Genomic DNA, 22,135 nt, shown 5'->3' on the forward strand with positions numbered 1-22,135 from the left:
TAATTTGCTATTCAAGGAATCACGAGCTATTCTTCCAAATTTTCTGGGTCAACTTCTCTTAAGGCATCTCTTCCCCACTGTGCTCACTTAAGCAAAGTAAATTCAGCTATGTTTATTTTACAAAATATTTTCCTAGACTAAAAGGGATGTTCTGTATATACTATGCAGGAAAAGCATAGTGAAGCAATCTGAATGCACAAGAAATTCAGGCTTTTACTGTAATTTTCAGTTTCAGGTTTTTTTTTTCCTTCTTCTACTCGTTAGTACATCATCAAGTTGTGTTTCTCTAAATCCTTGGTCCTTGGATAACTAAAACGTGTATTACCTGGAAAACAAATAGACTGCAGTTCTAGGTCAAAATGTTCTTTTTAGCCACCTATGGACATTTTAGCCTCAGATCAGAACTCTGTCACAAAGGTCATCTTAAAATAGACTTTTCCACAGCTGGCACTGTTCTATAAGTTTTCGTAGTATTAGTATTTAATGTACATCTTCTAAAAATCTAATTCATTTTTTGCTCTTAGTTACCCCCTTTGCTACATGCACAATTCCTCTGTAGCTTTTTATGGTATTACCACAATAGTATCACCATACAGGAACCAAATTTTCTTTCAAAAATTGTCCACTCAAGTCTTCAGTTCCTGGACTCTCTTAACTGGACATTGGTAAAGCACATTACTATATTTATACATAATTATATATCAGTTATTTAGAGGTTCTGCCATTGGAACAAAAGCCTTTTCAAAACAGACTATTTTTTAAAGAGCAGTTTGAGGTTCACAGTGTAATTGAGGGAAAAGTAGAGATTTCCCATATCCCCCTGCTTCCACACATGCATAGCCTCCATTATCAACATCCCCCACCAGAGTGGTTCACTTGTTGCAACTGATGAACCTAACTTGACACATCATAACCAAAGTTCAAGGTTTACATAATGGTTCACTCTTGGTGTTGTACATTCTATAGGTTTAGACAAACGTGTGATGGCATGTAACCATCATTATGGTATCACGCAGAGTATTTTTACTGCCCTAAAAATCCTCTGTGCTCTGCCTGCTCATCCTTCCTCCCCTGCAACTCCTGGCACCCACTGATCTTTCTATTGTTTCCATAGTTTTGCCTTTAACAGAATGTTATATACTAGTTAGAATCATAAAGTATGTAGCCTTTTCGGATTGTCTTCTTTCACTTAGTAATATTAATTTAAGGTTCCTTCATGTTTTTTCATGGGTTGATATCTCATTTTTTTTAGCACTGCATATTTCATTGTCTGGGTATACCATAGTTTGTTTACCCATTTACTTACTGAAGGATATCTTGGTTGCCTCTAAATTTTGGCAATTAGCAATAAAGTTTCTATAAACACCAGGTGCAGGTTTTAGTGTGGACATATAGCTTTTTAAAGTAATAAAATGTATTGATTTTCCCTATTTTACAAATACCACATAATCTTGTAGAAAGTTAGAAAATAGAAGAAAATGCAGAGAAGTAAATTAAAGCTCCCTATAATCTCATCACATTTCTTCCATTGTTTTTCAATACATTGTACACACAAATAGACACATATTTAAATATAATGGAAAACAGGCTTATTTCTTAGGATTTGCCTATGTTATTAAATATATTTCAAAAAGTACTTTTATTTTCTATGTAATAATTCCTCATATGCATATATCATAATTTATTAAATCCATCCTGAATATGGTCATTTATACAATTTATGCTATCATAAGCAGTCTTTTAACTGAAGTTTTGTCTGTATTCAGATTATTATAATGATTTCACCTATATGACATTATGACTTTAGAAGTAAAAATGTTTTTAAAGCTTTTGAAGCATATTGCCAAATCACATTCTATAAATACTCCGTCGATTTACATCTCCACTAGGACTTAATAAGATAGCCAATCTGCTTTTTAAAGCTATTACTTAACTGTCCATCCTTCCTCTCTCCCATTGTTTTTTACAATAACAGCTTTATTAAGCTGTAATTTGCATAGCATAAAATTCAGTTGTTTAAAGTATATAGTTCAATGGTTTTTGGTATCCTTATTTCAGTTTGTGTGGAAGCAACATGAGTTCAAACAACTTCAGAATCCTGCAAAATGTCGAGGCCTAACACAATGTGGCAGAGGTCACACTGTCAGCATTGCCCTGGAGTCACATACGGGTACCAAGCAGTAGAGCCCACTGAGTCATAGAAAAGAAGCATCATTCTCATAAGGGTGATTGTTTTCACTCTTACTTAATGCCATTCGATTATTCTAAGGATGTAAAAATAGCCCAAAACAAATGAATTAGAAAGATTTTAGAAACAATGTAATAATCATTATTTGCAGTAAGCTTATCCAGAAAAACCAGTGGAATCAAATGAAATAAAATTTTTAATATTTTTAGAATTTAATGAGTTTAGTAAGATGATAGGATAAAAATACATAAGTTAATATATGGAGAGTACATGAATAAAATATGCACCTAAACAAATATATATTGATGTGAAGACGAATATATATGTATATATGTGTATATGTATATAGTCATAACTTTCCATTTATAACCATTTAGAGTATATAACAGTAATATAATTTAAAATAGCAATGGAAAAGCATAAAACAGCTAGGCTTACTATCTTTACACTGAGTACAAAAATATTATAAAACTGTAACTCATTTATTTCTTATTTACTTAAAAATATCATAAATGCTTCCTTATGTATTAAAAATAAACAAAAATGTACTCTAAGTGCTTGAATCAGAAAACTCAATATTGTGTGTGCATATATATACATATATATATATATATGTATATATATATATATCAATTGTACGTAAAGTTTGAGATTAACACAATGATATATCTAATTAACATATAATAAACATAATTATTATTATGCTTATTGGCTTTTGAGAAAGTTATTCTAAAGTTCATTTGGGAGAATAGCAAGTAAAAATATTCAAGCAAATATTTAAAAGACAGAACAATAAGGGAGTACTTGTCCTGCCAATATTAAAACCTATTATAAAGTTAGAATAAATTATACTGCATATTACTTACAGAAAATCAAAGCTGAGAAAATAAACTAATAATAGTTGTACTTGTTATAGAAGCATCAGAAGAATGCTTTGAATTTGCCTCAAGTGCCCCTGAACTTAAGCCTTCGTTTATGGCTCTGAAACAGACCTTAATATAGTCTATTTCTAGTTGATAAAAGTCAGTACTACATATCTGGTGTTAAAGGAAGAATTATTTATTAAATTAATGTAGTATAATTATCAATTTACAAAACAATTGATGAAATTGGATCATCGACCTTATACCACATAGCAAAGGAAATTTGAAGTAAACGGAAAAGTTACATTTGAAATAAAACTATTTTATGTTTGTATTTACAACAACAGTGAAAAACCATAAACAATTAATATATTCAATTACATAAATGGAACTTTCTGTATATCAGAAAAGTAAAATCAGGAAGAAAAGTTTAACAACAAAATGACACAATTTAAAAAAGACTAGATGTCCCTAAAATGTAAAACCAAAAGAAAAATCAATTAAATAGTCTAGGAGAACACTGAATGAGAAAGGGATAAAGGCTAGAAGAAATTTAAATGGCTTGTTACCACAGAAATTAGTTCAGATTCATTGATGTAAATTAAAACAATAATAATTTCCCAACTTATTTATTAGCTAAGCTTCTATTATTTGATAATAAAATTAAGAAAGGTATTGTCAAGTAGTCACTCTCAAACCCAACTGAAGGATATATAGAACATTATAACCTTTCTGAAAATAATTTGACATATTTCAAGAGCCATCTGCCAGTCAATTGACAGATATTTCTTTTGTGCATGTGCAGAGATTACTATTGATGACAGGGATAAACTTACCTTTGGTCCCTGCCCTCCTGGAACCAGCAGTCTGCTGAGAAAAGGGCCTTTAACTCAGTGGTTCCACTTATTAGAATAAACTAAAGAAATAAACATCTTAGAATTGTTTATACTCACAAAATAATGGAATCTATTTCAATGCCCAATCACGTGGGAAAAGATAAATAATGATACATCTCTTAAAACATATTATACAGCCATTAAAAATAATATTTGTAAAACATGTTTTAAAACATGAGGTTTATCATGGTTCAGTGTAAAATGAAACAAATGGGATTCAAATGAATGCATATGGTATAGTTTTAATGTTGTTAAAACATTTCTATCTCTATCTATGTATATATCAACATTGAAAAAAAACCAAAATTTTAAAAAACCGGGTGACCTCCTTAATGTATGTATTTTAGTGCCTCAGTTTATTAATTTCCTTAATCTATACAGTTGAAAAAATATAAATACTATTTATCTTGTAAAATTCTTCCAAGAGTTGAATAAATGAAATGAGGTGATCATTAACTGCTTATTACAAACTTTGGCTTATAGTAAATATTCAATTATTTTGATTCTTTTTATTTTGATTCTTACTATCTTTAAAAATTTTAGAGGGGCTCCTCTGTTTAATGAGACACAGCATGTTGTTATTTCAGCTCTATCTTCCTTATTAGGAAAGTAAATTTTTTTGTCTTTTGGGGGTGGTTGGTCTATTGTTCTTAGTTTTTGGTGGTATGCTAAGTTTTCATCTTTTTCTGTCATAGTCTGTGTGTTTTTGCAAATACTTTATTGAGAAGTCAGGACTGTCATGTCTAGGCTGCTAGACAGTTGATATTTCAACCCTTCTTGATCAGATACAAACCACATAAAACTCCCATTCGTTTATCTTCAGTGTCTGGAGTACTCAATAATAGCAACTCCAGTGTCTCTGGTTTTTCCTACAACCTACCATCAAGGCCAATCTCTGAATAGGCCAAGGAAGTTCCACAGGTGTTACCTGTACCAGATCTCCTAGTTCTCTGATGAAACTCATCATCTTTAAACTGCTCAGGAGCTCTTGCTGCGCACATACCAGGCCAGATCTCTATGGAGCCCAGCAAGCTGCTTTTCAGAGCAAATCCAGTGGGTATGGTGATGGGCTAGCCAGTTGAAGAGCAGATGATTTTAGGTGGGATTTTGAAATTCATGTTATTGGAGTTAGTGTTTTGTTGCCTAGTAATATGGGATCAACAGGCTATCCTTAGGAAAAAAACATTCCTTTTTATATACTGTGAATTTAGAAAAAAAAAAAAAAAAAGCTCAGTTTTATTTATTGTGCAAATCAAAATCTACTTAAATCACAAGCTCTGAAATTCATTTGAAACTTATGGCTACATTGAAAAATTATATCTCTTCCTAATTTGAATTTAATGTAAACGGATTTTTAATTGTGTTGTGTAACCATGGGTAACATATTTTTTTGAACACTGCATGGTAAAAATCAGCAAATAAGTCACACAAAGCACAACATTAAATGAAACACTGCAGCATATGTGACAGTTATAGAAGAATTGCTGCTGTTTTCACCCTTCACACCAGAATAATTTTTTCAATATTTACCTCCCATGTGTAGAGAGGGAAACATATGGGGCTTTACATAATCATAAGCATAAACAGGTGGCTACTTAGGTACATTTAATTTTCAGGCAACATCAATACTGAACAATGCAGTCAACACCACATGGCTCCTCAACTCTTTCCACTACCATTCCATTAGCAAGATTATGATCATTAAAATAGAGGGAGGGTATGCTCCTCCCTCACTTGGCTTCAACTACCTTTCAGAGCCATGAGTAAAACACGTTTCCAGAAATGCCTTGGCATTTTGCTGTTTCTTTTGTTCAACGGAACTTCAGCAACTGAGTATAATGTACACCTTGTGAATAACTATAAGCAGCACAGCATTTGCATTTTAAAATGTGCTTACCTCTCCCAATAATCTGCTCATTATGGGCATAAAATTATGGTGGTTAAATTCTAAGCGATTTATCAAAGCATGGGGTCAGACAAATTCTTCTAAGCATCCTGCAAATGTTTCCGCAAAGGCAGTCCACCTAGAAAGGTCACCTGACGCTCATTTCCATATTCAAACATTCTGACAAAATCTGTGGAAGTTATCATTGCTGGGATTTTTCTGCTCAGCCTGTGTCAGATGCTGAATTGTGGATTCTATATATTTTGTCTCATCTAATTTGATCCAGGCTGGAATATCTCGTTGGTCCTCTTTGGCTTTATAAGTGTTAATCTCTCTGACCTTATAATGATCCTGCAATGGCTTAGAGTTCCAGAGCAAAAAAAAAAGGAGGAGAAATACTAACCATTATTTTTTGTTATTTGCTTTTTTGGTACATGCTAAATATTAAGTATTATCTATGCATGTTACATATATTAACTCATTTAGACATCCCTGATTTAATGAGGGTGATGATATAATTTTCTCCATTTTACAGAAAAGGAAATTGTAGCTATCAGGGTTTAAGTTCTTAAGTTCACAGTGAGGAGAGGGCCGAGGCCTGAAATGAACACAGCCTGTCTGAATCAATAATTTACACTTTTAACCCATCTGCATTACTGTTGGGATAACTGTGTGTCACTGTCCTGGAAAATTCTATTGCCCAAACTCATCCAGGGCTAGGAGTAGTAAATGTGTGGCATTTTGAATATCCTCCTAACAAAGCCTAGTGAGACATTTGGGGTAACTAAGGTGTGTGGGGGTTCTTTGTAGTCCTGATGCCTCTATGTGTCTTCCCATAACTAAAGTGGCAGTGCTCTGCAGAACTAGAGTCCAGGGAGTTGTGTTCCTGCCAATATTTATGAGAAGAAGAATTTCTCACATTATTTCTCCTCATCCTAGGTTTATTATATTCATTCTCACTGCTTGGGAGAGAGAAATCTTAAACATAAACAAGTATGTATGACAACTTTATTAATAAGCTATGGCTATAATGGAGATTTAAGCATAGATATCAAATGATATCACTTCAAGATCTAACATTATTAATGTAAATTATTTGTTAAACATCCCCAATGTGTTAGATATTACGTTGTCACTCTTTTCAAGGAGTTTAAATGTTAGTGGAGAAAAGAGGTCTTTTTTCAAATGTAATAATTGACTCAAAGAGGTAAAAATGAATTAATAGGTGTGTTTTTTTTTGACTTCCAGGTAAAACAACTATTAAAAATTCTTAATAGCTATTATAGACAATTTTGATTCCATTATAAATGTAAAGACATTGAAACATAGGAATTCTACAGCCTCACTTAGTCTCATCTGACTTTTAACAAACTTGGTCACCATCTTTGATACTTCTTCTCCCTTCCCAAATACTAAAATTACCATGCAAAATTTTCTTATCATGAACTTTGACTTTCTTTGAATTCTTTTTTTTTTTTTTAAATAAATTTATTGGGGAATAGTGTGTTTTTCCAAGACCCATCAGCTCCAAGTCATTGGCCTTCAATCTAGTTGTGGAGGGCACAGCTCACCTGCCCCTGTGGGAATTGAACCGGCAACCCTGTTGTTCAGAGCTCACACTCTAACCAACTGAGTCATCCAGGTACCCCCTTCACATTCTTTGTTTCTGCTCTTCTATGAAGATTGTTGGAATCACTCATTAGTTAATGATGTTCAGTAATCCTATAACTGACTCTGAGAAATTTGGAGAATTTTCCAGCAGTTTGAACATTACTACATATTTCAAAACTTTGCTCAGGGATTTTGATTTTTTTGCTATGATTGAGAATTTCATGCACCCTATTTTAATCTTAATTTCAATAGAGTTACTTGAGCTAGAATATCTAGTGGAAATATTGGATTTGGGGTTGTCTTGAGGGAGATTTTGTAGGATATGCTAACCTAAGAATTATCCCGAGAATGTAACAAAATGATAGAAAAGCCACAAGAAGCATGGGAAATCTGTATAGGCAAGTATAAAATAACAAGGATGGTTAGAAATTTGATTGCAGAGCAAATAGTGCAGCTTTTTTTAAAGGACAGAGGCACATACAAAAATAAGTGAGGCGTACTTTGTTTTATTGGCAGAGAGACAAGACACATGATGAAAAGTATGTAGCAGTCTGATTTTTCTCCAAATCTTTTTCATATAGCTCAGTGCATTAAATATTCTGAACATGCATCTCAAATACATATGTATTTATTTAAAATTGTGTGTGTGTATTTGACATAATTTTACCTATATCTCAAGGGCAAGTTTTTATAAAATGATAGTGAATATAAATCCATATTTTGATAAATTTGTGTTAAAGAAGTTTCAGCCACTTTCAGTTTTCATTTGTCTATATTGTCATTATTTTACATCATAATATGGCTGAAGAAAAGCTTAAATGGGAGTAGAAATGTCCACTCTGCCATTTTTTAGTGTTCTTATGTTTATATTAGTTTTAATTTCAATACATGCTTTGCTTGCAGGAAGTGTTTGAAGTCGATTATCCATTTTGTGTGGGTTACTTTATTTAAAAACTATGATAATATATTCTAGAAATCCACTTAAATATGGCCAGGCAACTTGCAGCACACTGAAAGCACGTGACCTGGTTTGTGTAGCACTGTCAATGCTTTCACCTTGTGCAGTTCTCAGGTCTCCTCAGAGGCCTTACTTACACCTAGAGGCATGTGCCGTCTGACAGATGAACAGGTGAGACAAGTGCCCATCAATGTCTTAAATATCAGTGAAGTTCACTTTCTTATGTTGTTAGATTTATAAAGTTCTAAGTTTTTCTGTATCCAAAAGCAGGGCAGACACCCACATTGGAACCATCCCTGTCAGCCTGGACAAACAATTTATGATTTGTGATAGTAATGAAATGTTGAAATTTATAACTCTGTGATTACCGTGTTTCCCCGAAAATAAGACCTAGCCAGACCATCAGCTTTAATGTGTGTTGTGGAGCAAAAATTAATATAAGACCCAGTATTATATTATTATATTATATTATAGCATAAATACTTGGTCTTATATTATATAAGACCCAGTCTTATATTATAGTAAAATAAGACCAGGTCTTATATTAATTTTTGCTCCAAAAGACGCACTAGAGCTGATGGTCCAGCTAGGTCTTATATTCGGGGAAACACGGTAAGCCCTTGAGCTTTAGGGACACAAAAACATACTCTGTTTCTTATGAGTTATGTGATGATAAAGAATTTATTTCATCTCTTTAAATTTCCATGAATTTATCTATGAAATGTTTGTGTTTTATCTGTAGCTGCATCATATTGCTATTTTGAAAATTAAATATCATACATGTGAATTTCCAGCCCATTGTAAGCTGCTAATATTTTAATAGTTCTAATTTTAATGATATGAGAGGAAGATGAGAACTAATAAGTAAAGTTCACTCTGAGGTTCCTTATTTCAAAGATGGAGGGAATATATTTGGTTGCAACTGGGGTAGCAAGTTAGAGGTTAGACTCAGAAAAAAAGATTGTGAACTCTTCATTATGATATCATGCTATGTATATTAAATAATATTGTGATATACATTTGGAAATTTTAATTTTTAAAATTATTCCATGTTTGGGTGGAAATTGATGAGCTAGAACAAGAAAAGAATAGAAAAAAAATCTGATGAGCACATATTCTGCACAGTGAACCAGGAAATTATACTTGCTCTTCTCATACTGGAGGGTCTGGAAAGGCTAATTCATGCAAAGGGAAGGCCAGCTCATGAGATGCATATATAAATTTTGTGAGCTGGACTAAATACGTTTTCATAAGCAATGTCTTTGTAAATCATACATGTAAGAATAAGGAGGCGGCCTGGTGTGGTGGCAAGATTGTGAGACTTGAACATCAAAGATTTGATTCTAGAGCCATGACAATGAAAATCATGACCACTTTCATATCCCCCAGTAATATTTGTTTTACTGTCCTTAGAAGATTATTATTAATGTGAGAATAAATGATGTATATGTAAAAAAAAATCATTCGGATTATAAATTTCTAAATATATTTCATTAGTTACTATTACTTTTAATAATAGTGATTGCAGATTATTAAGAACTAGTTAAGAATGTAAACTTCCTAAAAACCTAACATTTGGGAACAAGATCTTAAAGACTAAATTCACTTATTGATTAATTTTCAATGGATCAATTTATTGAATTTCCTTATAATTTTTGTTTTTAAGTGACATGGTCTTTGTAAACAATTTCTCCTAATTTAAAAATAATAATAATATCCATTTTAATAGGTAACAATCAAATATGGAACAGATATCTATTTTCTGTTTTTTAACTTACTTTATGAAAGTGACATATTGGTTTATTTTATGATTACTCTTGTAATCATTCAGCTCCTGAAATGTGTTTTGTTTTTTCTTTGGAAGAATAACAAATTATGTTTTCCCCAGTAAAGAAACTACTATACTCTATCTAAAAGCTTGCTCTAGTTTATTACGTGGCTATTTATGAGAAGGGCTTTGGATTGGCTGTAATAGTATATGAAGAAATAAGTTAATCACATTTTTTTTTTCTGTGCTCTGCTACTTAGTATGCTAAACTGTGTATTTAATCATTTTCTAAGAGAAAACACACAGATTTATAGATGGAGTTTTCTTGCAATAGAGACAACCAACAAGACAGCTCTGAAGTGTGTGATTAACTTGAAATAATGGTGGCCCTTAGGGTTTCAGGCTTTTTCTACCTCATAACATTTTAGGTTTGTTATTACCTTAGGTGAACTCAATTCCCCAAGAAAGAAAATGCTGAATTAATTTTCTGTGACTTATGTCATCAATATAAGCTATGATAGGAAAAAACAACAACAAACAAACTAGAAAAGCTAGTGTGTCTCTACCATTTATGAGATTCTAGGCAGCTATTTTTTAAACTTATTTCACAAAAACTGCTGAATGTTCTATATCCTGGTGATAATGATTGTGGACTCTTAGAAATAATTCTTCACACACAGACAAATGAGATTCAATGTGTGCGTGCATGAGTGTGCATGCGAACACACACACAAATTCACTTACTATGGAGAATTCAAGAATACTATTTCATTAGATTTTCCCTGGTAAAAGACATAATAAAATAAGTTCCTTGAAAGTACATATTTCTTTGCCTTATTGTCTTCAAGCACACTGTGCAGTGGATACTGTTCAATTTCTAAAGGATTTCAGGACAGAGTGCATATGCTACTTTATTCATTCCTTGACAGAATTGCATCATCCACACTTTCCCAGGAAGTTTATATCTAAAAGTAGCCAAAATCTTATATTTTTTTGTTTGAGCAAAGATTCACTACAAAAATAACTGGCCATGAATCTTTGTATAGTAAACTAAAATATACATAAAAGGCATTATAACTTGGCTAACAATGATTTAATATGTAAATGAATTTGGTTGAAATGTGTATGTTGAATAAGCTAATAAATGACTTTTCCATATTATTCTAGTAAGTTTTTTTTAATGCACTGTCTTCTTAGTACATCCTAGTATATAATATTGTCATTTAATTTTCTTTTGGGTTAAGAAAGCAACTGTGTAATTTTTCCTTTCTTATTTTCTCTGGAATTTATTAAAATTTATTCAATAAATAAATATCTAAAAGTGCTAAATAGCACATGTGCCCATTAAATAAAAGCAAAATAATTCAAAGGAGAGAATTAAACACTTAATGCACAAGCATAAAAAAATGTGTCTTAAATAGTAAAAATTCATTGTATTAGTGACTATCTTGATGGCATTGGAGAAAAAATTTTCAAACAGTGAAACTGACAAAATTAGAGAAGTAATGAGAAGAAAGAATGATATATAATCAAGAGTATTCAATCCAGAACTATCTAACTTGGCATTTTCCAAGGGGAGTTATGTGGAGCACTGATGTATCATGGCTTATTATGTTGGGATTTATTAATGAATGTTTTCCCAAGAGTTCTTTAATCAAAGAAATTGAAGAAATTTTGCATGTTATGTTCCCCTCTTGTGAGTCAAAGTGCATCTAACATTTCTGAGAAATCTTAAAATTAATTATAAACATGCATTTTTTTTGTTATGGTAAAATATACATAACAAATTTTACCATTTAAAGTGTATAGTTCAGTGTCTTCAAGTAAAGTCACAATGTTGTACAACCATCGCCATGAACTAGTTCCATGTATATTGCTTTGTAATTATTAATTTACCCATGAAACAGTTTTCTTCTCTAATATCTTTTCATTTTGGTGTGTCCTGAGGTTATATTTATGGAAATACTAATTTAATCCAATCTTGTCATTTTAAAAATAAAAATAAAAAATGTGATCATGGGAGAATAAATGCCTTGTTCAAGATCACATAGCGGGTATTTCATACAGAGTTCCCATTTCCAAAAACAGGGCCTTTTTTTTTTTGTCTTCATTTATGTTGCCTAGATCTAATAATCCAGTAATCTACAGACAATACACTTAACTTTTACACAGAATAAATCAGGATTAAAGCAAATATTTCTCAAGACCTATCCATGTTGTCCACAAATGGCAGTATTTCATCTTTTCTTATGGCTGAGTAGTATTCCACTGCATATATGAGAATATCATGCTACCTGAAATAAGATGGAAAAAGTCAAGAACCATAGAATTTCACTCATATGTGAGATATAAAACTGAAAGCAACAAACAAGACAAACAAGAACTCATGGATACAGACAATAGTATAGTGGTCACCAGAGGGTAAGGCAGGTGGGTACAAGACAGAAAAGTGTAAAGGGCATCAAATACATGGTGACGGATTTATGGGTTGTGAACACACAATGCAGTATATAGATTATGTATTATATAACTGCATGCTTGAAACCTATATAATTTTATTAACTAATATCAACCCAATACATTTAATTAAAAAAACCAAAAATAAGTATTTCTAATTTTTATAAAGTACATTACTTTCAAAAGTTACATTATATTTGTTTTATAACCCTCTTACTGTGTTTTTGGTATGAGAACTTTTATTGCAAGAACTCTCTGTAATTCACACACTTCTGTTCTTAGGTCTTTTTAAGATTGTGGCTGATAAAACTCCATACCTTACTATGGAAGAAATTACAAGGACCATCCATATTGGACCAAGTAGACTAGGGCATCCTTGCTTCTATCATCAGAAGGATATAAAACTGGAGAATCTCGTCGTAAAGCAGGGTGAGAAAATCATGCTCAACTCAGTAGAAGAGCTCAATGGAGAAATAATGGTGAACTGTGGAGTGGTAAGGAATCATCAAAATCACTCATTTACTTTGCCTTTGTCACAAGAAGGAGAATTCTATGAGTGTGAAGATGAACATATATATACCCTAAAGGAGATTGTCGAATGGAAGATCCCCAAGAACAGAACACGAACTGTAAAACTTACAGATTTTTCAAACAAGTGGGACTTAACGAATCCATTCCCTAAAGGCTTTTATGGTGCCCTGATTCTCAAGCCTGTTTATGAAATTCAAGGTGTGATGAAATGTAAGTATCCACTGACTGATGCTATATGAGCAGGAGCCTTGTGGGATTTAGAAAAGAGAAAGGCTTTAGAGTCTGCACAATGGGACTCTGTCCCTGACTTGTCCATTAAGCCCTCTGAGAGCTAGATTCTCATCTGTAGCAAATTAGCAAAGCCCATATTTGCTGCAAGGATAAAATTCAATAATGTATATAAGCACATGTAGATTATGTGGTGCTATCCAAATTAAGGTTCTATAACTGTCTGCTACAGACACATTAAAATGCTTATTCATTTGTATCACTGCTAGTTAAATGTGGCCAAAAAAGAGTTACTTTTTAATATAGAGTATGTTTGGTTAGAAAGAAACCTTCTTGTATGGAGGTTGTCAACAAAGAGGTTAAAATGCAGTTTCCTTAATGTGTCTTACTCCTATTTTTGTGAAAAACATTTTTTAGACAACCATGACTGGTCATGAATTTTCTCTACTAGCTGGGAGTACTTCTCCCTTAAGCAAAACGATGTGACAAATTAATTCACACATAGGTTTGTTTAAATATGTGTTCTTCAGAGGATTATTTGTATTTAAAATACAAATAGCAGGAGAGAGCTGTGTTACCTTAAAAGATTTAATATCTTGAGTTTTCAGGATTAGGCACATAATCAGGTAAAGTTTGGAGTTAAGACTTCTGAACTTCTAGCCAAAAGTCCTGGATTCTAACTCTGGATCAATAAGTTAATCGGTGGTGGCTTTGGGTGAGTCTCTGCAAAGCAGATGATGATATCCCTTTTGCCCACCTCTGGGAGTTGTTTTGAGAATGAGATAAAGTTCTATTCAGGTACTTTATGTAATACACTTGAGAACATAAAGCAGTATGTAAAAATATTTGGCAAAGTATACCTCTCTCTCAAATTCTATATATCTCTGCTCCCATTAATATTGTTGGTTACTTACACAATCATGAAAAAAATTGACGTGAACCTTTGGGTAGGTTTTACAACTACATATTAAATTTTGTTGCACACAAATATTTAAACAGAAATTGATTAATTTTTTTGAACTAAAGGTATTGGTAAGGAACTCTATTCAAGCTGTGATTATTTTTTTAATACTACAAAAAAATTGAGGCCACAGCATGATTATTTTTACTATGACAACAAATTGAGGACACAGAAAATTTTAAACCTAACATTAGTGTTTTGTTAGCTATCCCAAAATGTGCAATCAAAATTAATAATTAAATTTTTCTCAGTTTTCATAAATGATGGATAGCATTTTCTCATTTTAAAAGTTGTTGATTTGCTAAAACTATTGGCGTCTCCTGTCACACACCTTAAAATGAAGGCCAACCCAGAACCTAAGCACATGCATAAAGTGGTTACAACCTTTAATGAGTTTAGATTAGGGATCAAGAAAGGCTTCTCCGAGGAGATGGCATTTAAACTAAGACCTGAAAGATAAGTAGGAGGTAGTCGGCAAAGAAGGAGGGGACAACTTTGGAGGAAGTGACTGTGGCTTGTGACAAAGCAGGTATGCGAGACATTAGAGCTGCAGTGCAGCTGGTGTGAAGAAAAAGAGAAGGAAGGAAGAGACAAATATCAAATCATGCAGTGGGGGAAATGGAATTAGTCATGGAGAGTCTTGAAATATATGCTAAGGGGATTAGCTTTTGCCTAAAGGGTGCATTAATAAAGGTTTTTCAGCTGGGAGGAACATGGTCAGAGGAGTGAAGTGAGGTCATTGAGTTTATGGCAGAGTACTGGGAAATTAATACAATAGTGATTTTAAACGTACAGCAAAAAGTAGTTGGTTTTAACAGGTAGGTAAGAAGTACAACCCGTAGAATTTGGAGGTCTGTTGGAAGGGGTGAAAAATCAACCTGACTCCAAGGTTTCTGGCTTGATCACTGGCTGGATAGTGATACGGTTTGTTAAATATAAACATTAACCAAAGAGCAGTGAAGTTTAAAAGAATTGTTTAGGTAGACTTCAATATGGTTTCCTGCTAAGCAAGATCCCAGGAGAAAGCCTTTAGTTGAAACAAAATCCTTCCCAAAAATGTCATAGTACAATTTCCATTCTTTTATGATGTTAAAATTGAATTTTGATTTTAATTATTTTGCATCTTTAACTTCTTAGGAATTAGTTTAAGCGTTAGTTCTTATTGTATAGCAATTTCAGGACAGATGTTCTTTGAGATTGCTTTGCATGTGTAGTGACTACAGAATATTCCCAGGAAATAGAGGATGAGTGTCCAACACAAAATGTCCAATTCTTAAAAATTTGTTGTTGTAGACATTTTTCTTCTAAATGTAAAGTGGAGACTATTCCTTTTTAAATTGATCTTAGTCTTGTTTTACATTACTTTTTTCTTAAACTGAAGATTCAAACTTGCCTTAAAGTCAAGGGCATGTTACTCAGTTGCTTTCCAATGGCTTAAGGGTCAGGCACAGCTCAAACCCCTCTTGGCAGGAGTCCTTCCTTTTTAAAGTGACAAGAAAAACAGTAGTTCTGAACCAAGGATTGGAATTTTTTGAGAGACTTTAGGGGAAAAAGCAAAATGAAAAATATTGAGAACTACAGGAAGTTATGAAATATTGATTTGCTAAGAGAACTTAGCAAGTAAATAGAGAAAAGAGGAAATAAAAGATATTCTATACCTAGTGATAATGTTAAATATGGTATTAATGTAAAATGTTGTTCTCCATGAAAAAGAAAAGCAGCAAAAAGTATTTAAATGAAGTATTTGTTCCTGGAAATTCTTCATCATAATCTTCATTTTAAACCTGAGACCCCCTGTAACTCTCACATACATTTAATATTTTTTTTTAATTATATCTTTTTGAAAAATAGATATAAATAATTGTCCAAGACCTCTAATTACTTGTTGCATATAAGTCATGCAAAAATCTATTTGTGCCTTTCACAGGAAGATAAAATTCATATTAGAGTAACGAATGAAACACATAATATTTGCAAATGAAAAATTGAGCCAGCTATTTAAAGTTGCTTGAAAAATCCAGAAGTCTTTGTCGTTAAAACTTTTTTAATGATGTTATGTTTTGAAATATAGATTGATAATTACTTCTTCCTTAACTAAAATTTTAAGAGTGGAAATGCAGCATCTCCTTTTAGGAGAAAAACTCAGTGCTTTCCAAAATTTTGGGGTACAGTTTTTTTCTCAGATATAGGACATTACAAGCAGAAAGCTCAAATCACACAATCTGAAAGGTGATAGCAGAAAGGCAGTATGTGAATGTTTATAATAGGTGATAAATAGATAGCAGAAAAAGCACATTGATCTCTTAATATTCTGAGAGAAAAGCTATCTCTTTCTCTCATTTTATTTCTAAAAATCCAATTTTTTATCAAAGTCAAAAAAGTCAAATAGTGGTAAAGAGCCTTGTAACCCTTGATCATTCCCGAATTTCCCCACATTCTACTATGCCCTTGTACGTCCTTTAAATATTCTGTCACTGCTTTCTTGTATTTGCCTTTACATTTCCAAATACAGGAATTTTGCTATTTTTTGAGTCATCGACTTCCAACAGTAACTACCTACTTCCGCATATGGTGATGAAGATTTAATTCTCTCACATTTCTACTTCCTTTCCCCTTCCCTGTTCTCTTAGTGTATGGTAAATTATGGTTAAGCACTTGTATTTTCTTTATTGTGACAATTCACTGCTGAATCAGGTGGTGTATGGTGACTATAATTCCATTTCTGTATAACTCTGGTTTTCTGTGACGATGACCTTATTGTTTCATGTTTGGTTTTCATCAATCCTCTCCTAAGTCTTGAAGTATTCTCACACATCTCTATTTTTAAGTCATTCAATGCAATTTTCCACAGAGACCAAACTGTCCAGAGCTCTGCTTTTTCTATTATTTTTTCTCCTGCAACTATTCCTCCTGGAGCCCTCCATCCTCATCCTCTGGTTTGAATTTGTTTTTCTCTGGACCTACTGCATAGGCGCTTGTCTTAGTCAGCTCAGGCTGCTATAACAATACAGTAGATTGGGTGGCTTACAAACAACAGAAATTCATTTCTCACAGTTCTGGAGGTTGGAAGTCTGGGAGTAGGGTGCCAGCCACGTCAAGTTCTGCTGAGCAACCTCTTCCTGGATACAGACTCCTGACTTCAACATTGTATTCTCACATAGTGGAGAGCAGAGAGGGGAAGCTAGCTCTCTCATAATTCTTAGAAGGTCATTAATTCCATTCACGAGGCCTCCACTCCTGTGACTTCACCTAATTGGTATCACCTCCCAAAGGCCCCACTTCCAAACACCATGACACTGTGAAGGTAGGATTTAAAGATGTGAATATTGGGGAACACAGACATTTAGTCAATGACAGGGAGAAAGGGGCAGAGAATATTAATTAGTTAGAAGACCTACATATCTGAAAAATCTTTATTGTACACTCACATACGATTGAAAGTTTGTCTACTTATAGAATTCTAGTTTGAAAATAATTTCTCCTCAGAATTTTGAAAGCTTTGCTCCGTCATGTTCTAGCTTCCAATATTGCCTTTGCAAGATTATCCATGCTATTCGGAAATTTCAAAGCAATGTGCATTGTGGTGAGTCAGTTATTTCATTGTGATGCCAGTTTTCAGTATGGAAATTTAAGTCCTTCATTTCTAGGATAATTTCTTTGATAATTTCCTTTTAACCATTTTTTTTTTTCTTCTCTTTTTCTTTCTGTAACTTCTAGTCTCAAGTTGAAGCTCCCATACTGATCTAGGACTCTTTTCTCCTCTATTTTATGTCGCTTGTCTCTGGTTTACTTACCTTCAGGGAAAATTCCTTAACTACATCTCCAACTATTTTAATGCATTTTTAATTTTAACTATCATATTTTTAATTTCTAAGAGTCATTTCTTACATATTTTTTAAAATGTTACCATGTTGTTGTTGAGAATATTTTACAGTGTTTTTTTTTTTTAGTTTTCTACCTTTGCTTGCATTTTATATGCCTCTTTTGGGCTTTTTTTTAGATGGGAGTGGGGTGGGGATAAAATATACCCAAGCAAGAACAATTCATGTTCACCCAGAAAGAAAATGTGGGAAGTCTAAACTAAGGTTTTATTTTTACTTTAGATAGTTTGAAACTAGAAAATTTGTAATGAACACTTCAGTAATGTCTCTGTGCTCTGAGTTGTCGCCTTCTTATTTCTTTATCATTTTGAAGTCAAGATAATATTTTTGGGAAATTTTCCAATATAGCTGACTCTCTATGCCCTGTTTTTTTGTTTTTGTTGTGGTGGGTAGAGGGAGAATTACATTTTCTCAATTGTAAAATAACAAATGATTGTTTAAAGAATGTGTAAAACACACACACACACACACACGACTATAGTTATATATATATATACATATATATATATATATATATGTATATATATATATAACTCAAAATGTAAGTGGTAGTAATCTAAAGCTGATAAATTGTTTTTTCTCCCCTTTTATTTTTTTAGCTATTTTTATAGCATGTAACTTTTTGTTTTGTAGGAAAAACAAAACAAAGAAGTGTTGATTTCTTTATCTTTCTCTTGGACACATACTTAGATATAATAAAATTCATCATAAAAACTAGTTATGACCATTCCAGTTTAAAAACTTAGGATGTAATTACCAAATTCTATATAATTTTAACCAAATATAAATTTTTATTCTAACTTTTGGCTATGGAGAACTTAAAACATGCCTGAGTAAAGAGAATGGTATACAAGACCAAGAATGGTTTTGTTTTACTACACTAACATACACGAAAGCAAAATAGGTAATATTTGATATTGATGCAAAATAGGCAGATTGAGTTGTCTGTACACTGGGTATCTATGGGCTTCACGGAAATGGGTAGAGAAAGGCAAATACTCTGATTATGTCTTCTCTTCCCATTGTGCTATCAAATTAACTTGCCGAATTCCTAATTTAAATTGGTCATTCTTAATCTCAAGTATTTTTATTTCATCCTGCAGTAGTTATCTTTTCCTCTGCCTGGCATTCAATGGGTTAATTCATCTTCATAGTCTTAACTTTCAGTGAGTCGTCTGTCCAAACCCCATGCTCTAGCTTAAAATCCCAAGGCTGGATTCTTAGGATACATGTTAATTATTGACTATACCCTGTTTTATATGCCTCGTTCTCTTTGATCAAAGTGTTCTTATCATCTGTGATAGTCTCTTTCCTATTCTATCTTGGCTTGTAATTTCCCCCCATCCTTAATGACTCATGTTGCAACCACATTTTTCATAATATCTATCTTTATCACCATCCCAACACTAGATGTGTTATTTCTTTCACTCTTTTTCTGCCTACTGGGGCTTTAATTGAGGTTTTTATAGGATTCCTTTTTCTCTCCACTCTTAGCATATCAATTATATTTAAAAATATGTTTAGTGGTTGCCATACAGTTTGCAATATACATTTATAATCCACATCCACTTTCAAATATACTCTTTAAGAATACTCTTAAAGTGTTCTTACCAGTTGCTTGCTCCAGCAGTGGTGTCTGCTCCCATTAAGCTATAACTTTCTGAATTCACCTATCTCTCAAGTTTTTTGGGTGATGGTTTGCCCTTTGACCTCAGTTCTCTAATGGATCTAGAAAGAGTTGTTGACCTTCGTGCTATTTCCCTGTATTGAATCTTCTCTTAAGGTATATACATCATAATTATTATTATACCCTAAGTCTTTAGATTACTATTTTGTAGAAAACAAATAATAATATATTTATTGCATGTAATAAGCCATTGAGTAACATAAACTACAACCTAAAAGAAGATGTTTTAAATGAAATGTATAATACCTTCTGTAATTAATAGCAGGAGATTTAGCAGTAGAAACCTTTTCTTTCCTTCCTAATGAAATTTTACATGGAACTTGACTTGTTGACTGGATCACATCCTTTAATGCTCAATCAAGGATGTTGTTCTTGTGATTGTTCTTCATTCACTCAATTCATTTACTGAGTACCTACTCTGTGCCAGCACCATTCTAGAAATTGGAACGCATTGGTGGACAAAACAACAAAGACTCCTGCTCCTTTTGAGCGTATGTTACAATCTGGAAAGACAAACAATAAACAATTGTCATAATAAATAAGCAAATTATATGGAATGTTTGAAGGTGAAAGGTAACATGGAAAATAGAGAAGCAGAGAAGGGCAAGGGAAAGAGATAGTTGCAATTTTAAATAGAGCACTCTCTTGGTCCATTTGGTGACTAATAAAATACGATAGACTGGGTGGCTTCTGAACAACATAAATTTATTTCTTATTGTTCTGGGTGCCGGAAATTCAAGATCAAGTTTCTGGCAGATTTGATGTCTAGTGAGGATCCACTTCCTGCTTCACAAACAATGATCCTCTCACTATGTCTTCACATGACAGAAAGTCAAGGGATCTCTCTGGGTCTCTTTTATAAGGGCACTAATCTTATAACCTATCATCTCCCAAAGTTCCTGCCTCCAAATACCATCAAATTGGGTCTTAGTTATCAAAATACAAATTTTAGGGGGACACAAATATTCAGTCTATTGAAAGTACATATTAAGCAAGTCTTATTGAGAAAATAATATTTAGGCAGACTTGAAGATGAAGAGAAGGTAGCCATAAACATATCTGGCTAAAGGATGTAGGAAGCAGAGGAAGCAGGCCATGCAAAGACCTGACTAAAAATGGGAGGCAACACTGGCAGATGAGATCCAAGTGGTACCTAGGACTAGAGTAAGGGCACTGATTTTTATTCAGAGTGAAAAGGACTGCCATTGTTGGGGTTTGAACAGCAGAGAGACATGATCAATTTAACATATAAAAAGAATCTTTGGCTGCCCTCTACAGATGGGACTGTAAGAAGACTGGTTAGGAATCCATTGCAATAAACCAGGCAAGACATAATGTGGCATAGAATAGGGTAGTCCTATACAATGGATGTTAGGTGTTAGAAAAAGAGAAAAACTAAGGATGTTTCTGAGATTTCTGGACTGAATAAGGAGATTGGAGTCCTCAATAACTGAGATGGAAAATGCACCAGATAGACTAGGTTTTGATTGGGAAGGTCAGAATTTCAATTTGGGCATGTGAATTTTGAGACATGTTTTAGACATCCAAGTGGACGTCCTAAATAGGAGAAATATTTAGCTTGAGGTATACTTTGGAGAGTTATCAGCATATAAATGGTACTTAAAGACATAAGAGTGTAAGATCACAGTGGGCATGAGTGTTGATAGAAAAATAGAGAACCAAGATACATGAAAATGTTGAGGGGAGAGAGGGTGGGTAGTGTGTAGAGAGAAGAAACCAGCAAAGAAATTGAGAAGAATCATAGGTAAGATAAGGAAATAAATGAGGAAAATAGAGCAAAGAGATCTGTCGAATCTACTCTGTCAAATGCTACTAATATATCAAGTGGGTTGAGATAGGTTAGCATAACTTCAGCGGATTGTACAAACATATTGAAGATAGGTCATGAACTGAAAGCATAAATACTTAACAGGGATCAGATAGCCTGGCCTGAGGCTTTCGCTGGCAGAGACAAGGTCCTCCTAAGATATTGAGACCATTTCTTCTCCCACAGTACCTACTGTACCCAAATATAGATTAGGATCTGGCATCCATTAGGGTCTCTATGTTCTGATGGGTCAGTGTAACGCCCCCAGAAATTTCTTAACGGCATCTATTTTACCAATGTCTAGCTGTTCCCTCCACTTGAGAAATGACATGAACCTATGAACCTATCTAATGCTAGCCCACAATTATTAAACCTAGTTCATTGATCTAAATA

General features: G+C 33.2%; 1 protein-coding gene across 2 annotated transcripts in view; it reads left to right on the forward strand.

Moving 5' to 3' along the window:
• THEMIS (thymocyte selection associated) overlaps positions 1 to 22,135 on the forward strand; it is a 176,570-nt gene that overhangs the window by 67,211 nt on the left and 87,224 nt on the right. For both annotated transcript variants that reach the window (XM_074333551.2, XM_019729460.3), the window contains exon 3: positions 12,909 to 13,367. In XM_074333551.2, the coding sequence (XP_074189652.2) occupies positions 12,909 to 13,367 (459 nt within the window). The remainder of the gene's footprint in view (positions 1 to 12,908; positions 13,368 to 22,135) is intronic.

The sequence above is a fragment of the Rhinolophus sinicus genome, chromosome 2, assembly GCF_057876585.1.
Source record: "Rhinolophus sinicus isolate RSI-liver-muscle chromosome 2, RSI-T2T, whole genome shotgun sequence".
NCBI lineage: Eukaryota > Metazoa > Chordata > Mammalia > Chiroptera > Rhinolophidae > Rhinolophus > Rhinolophus sinicus.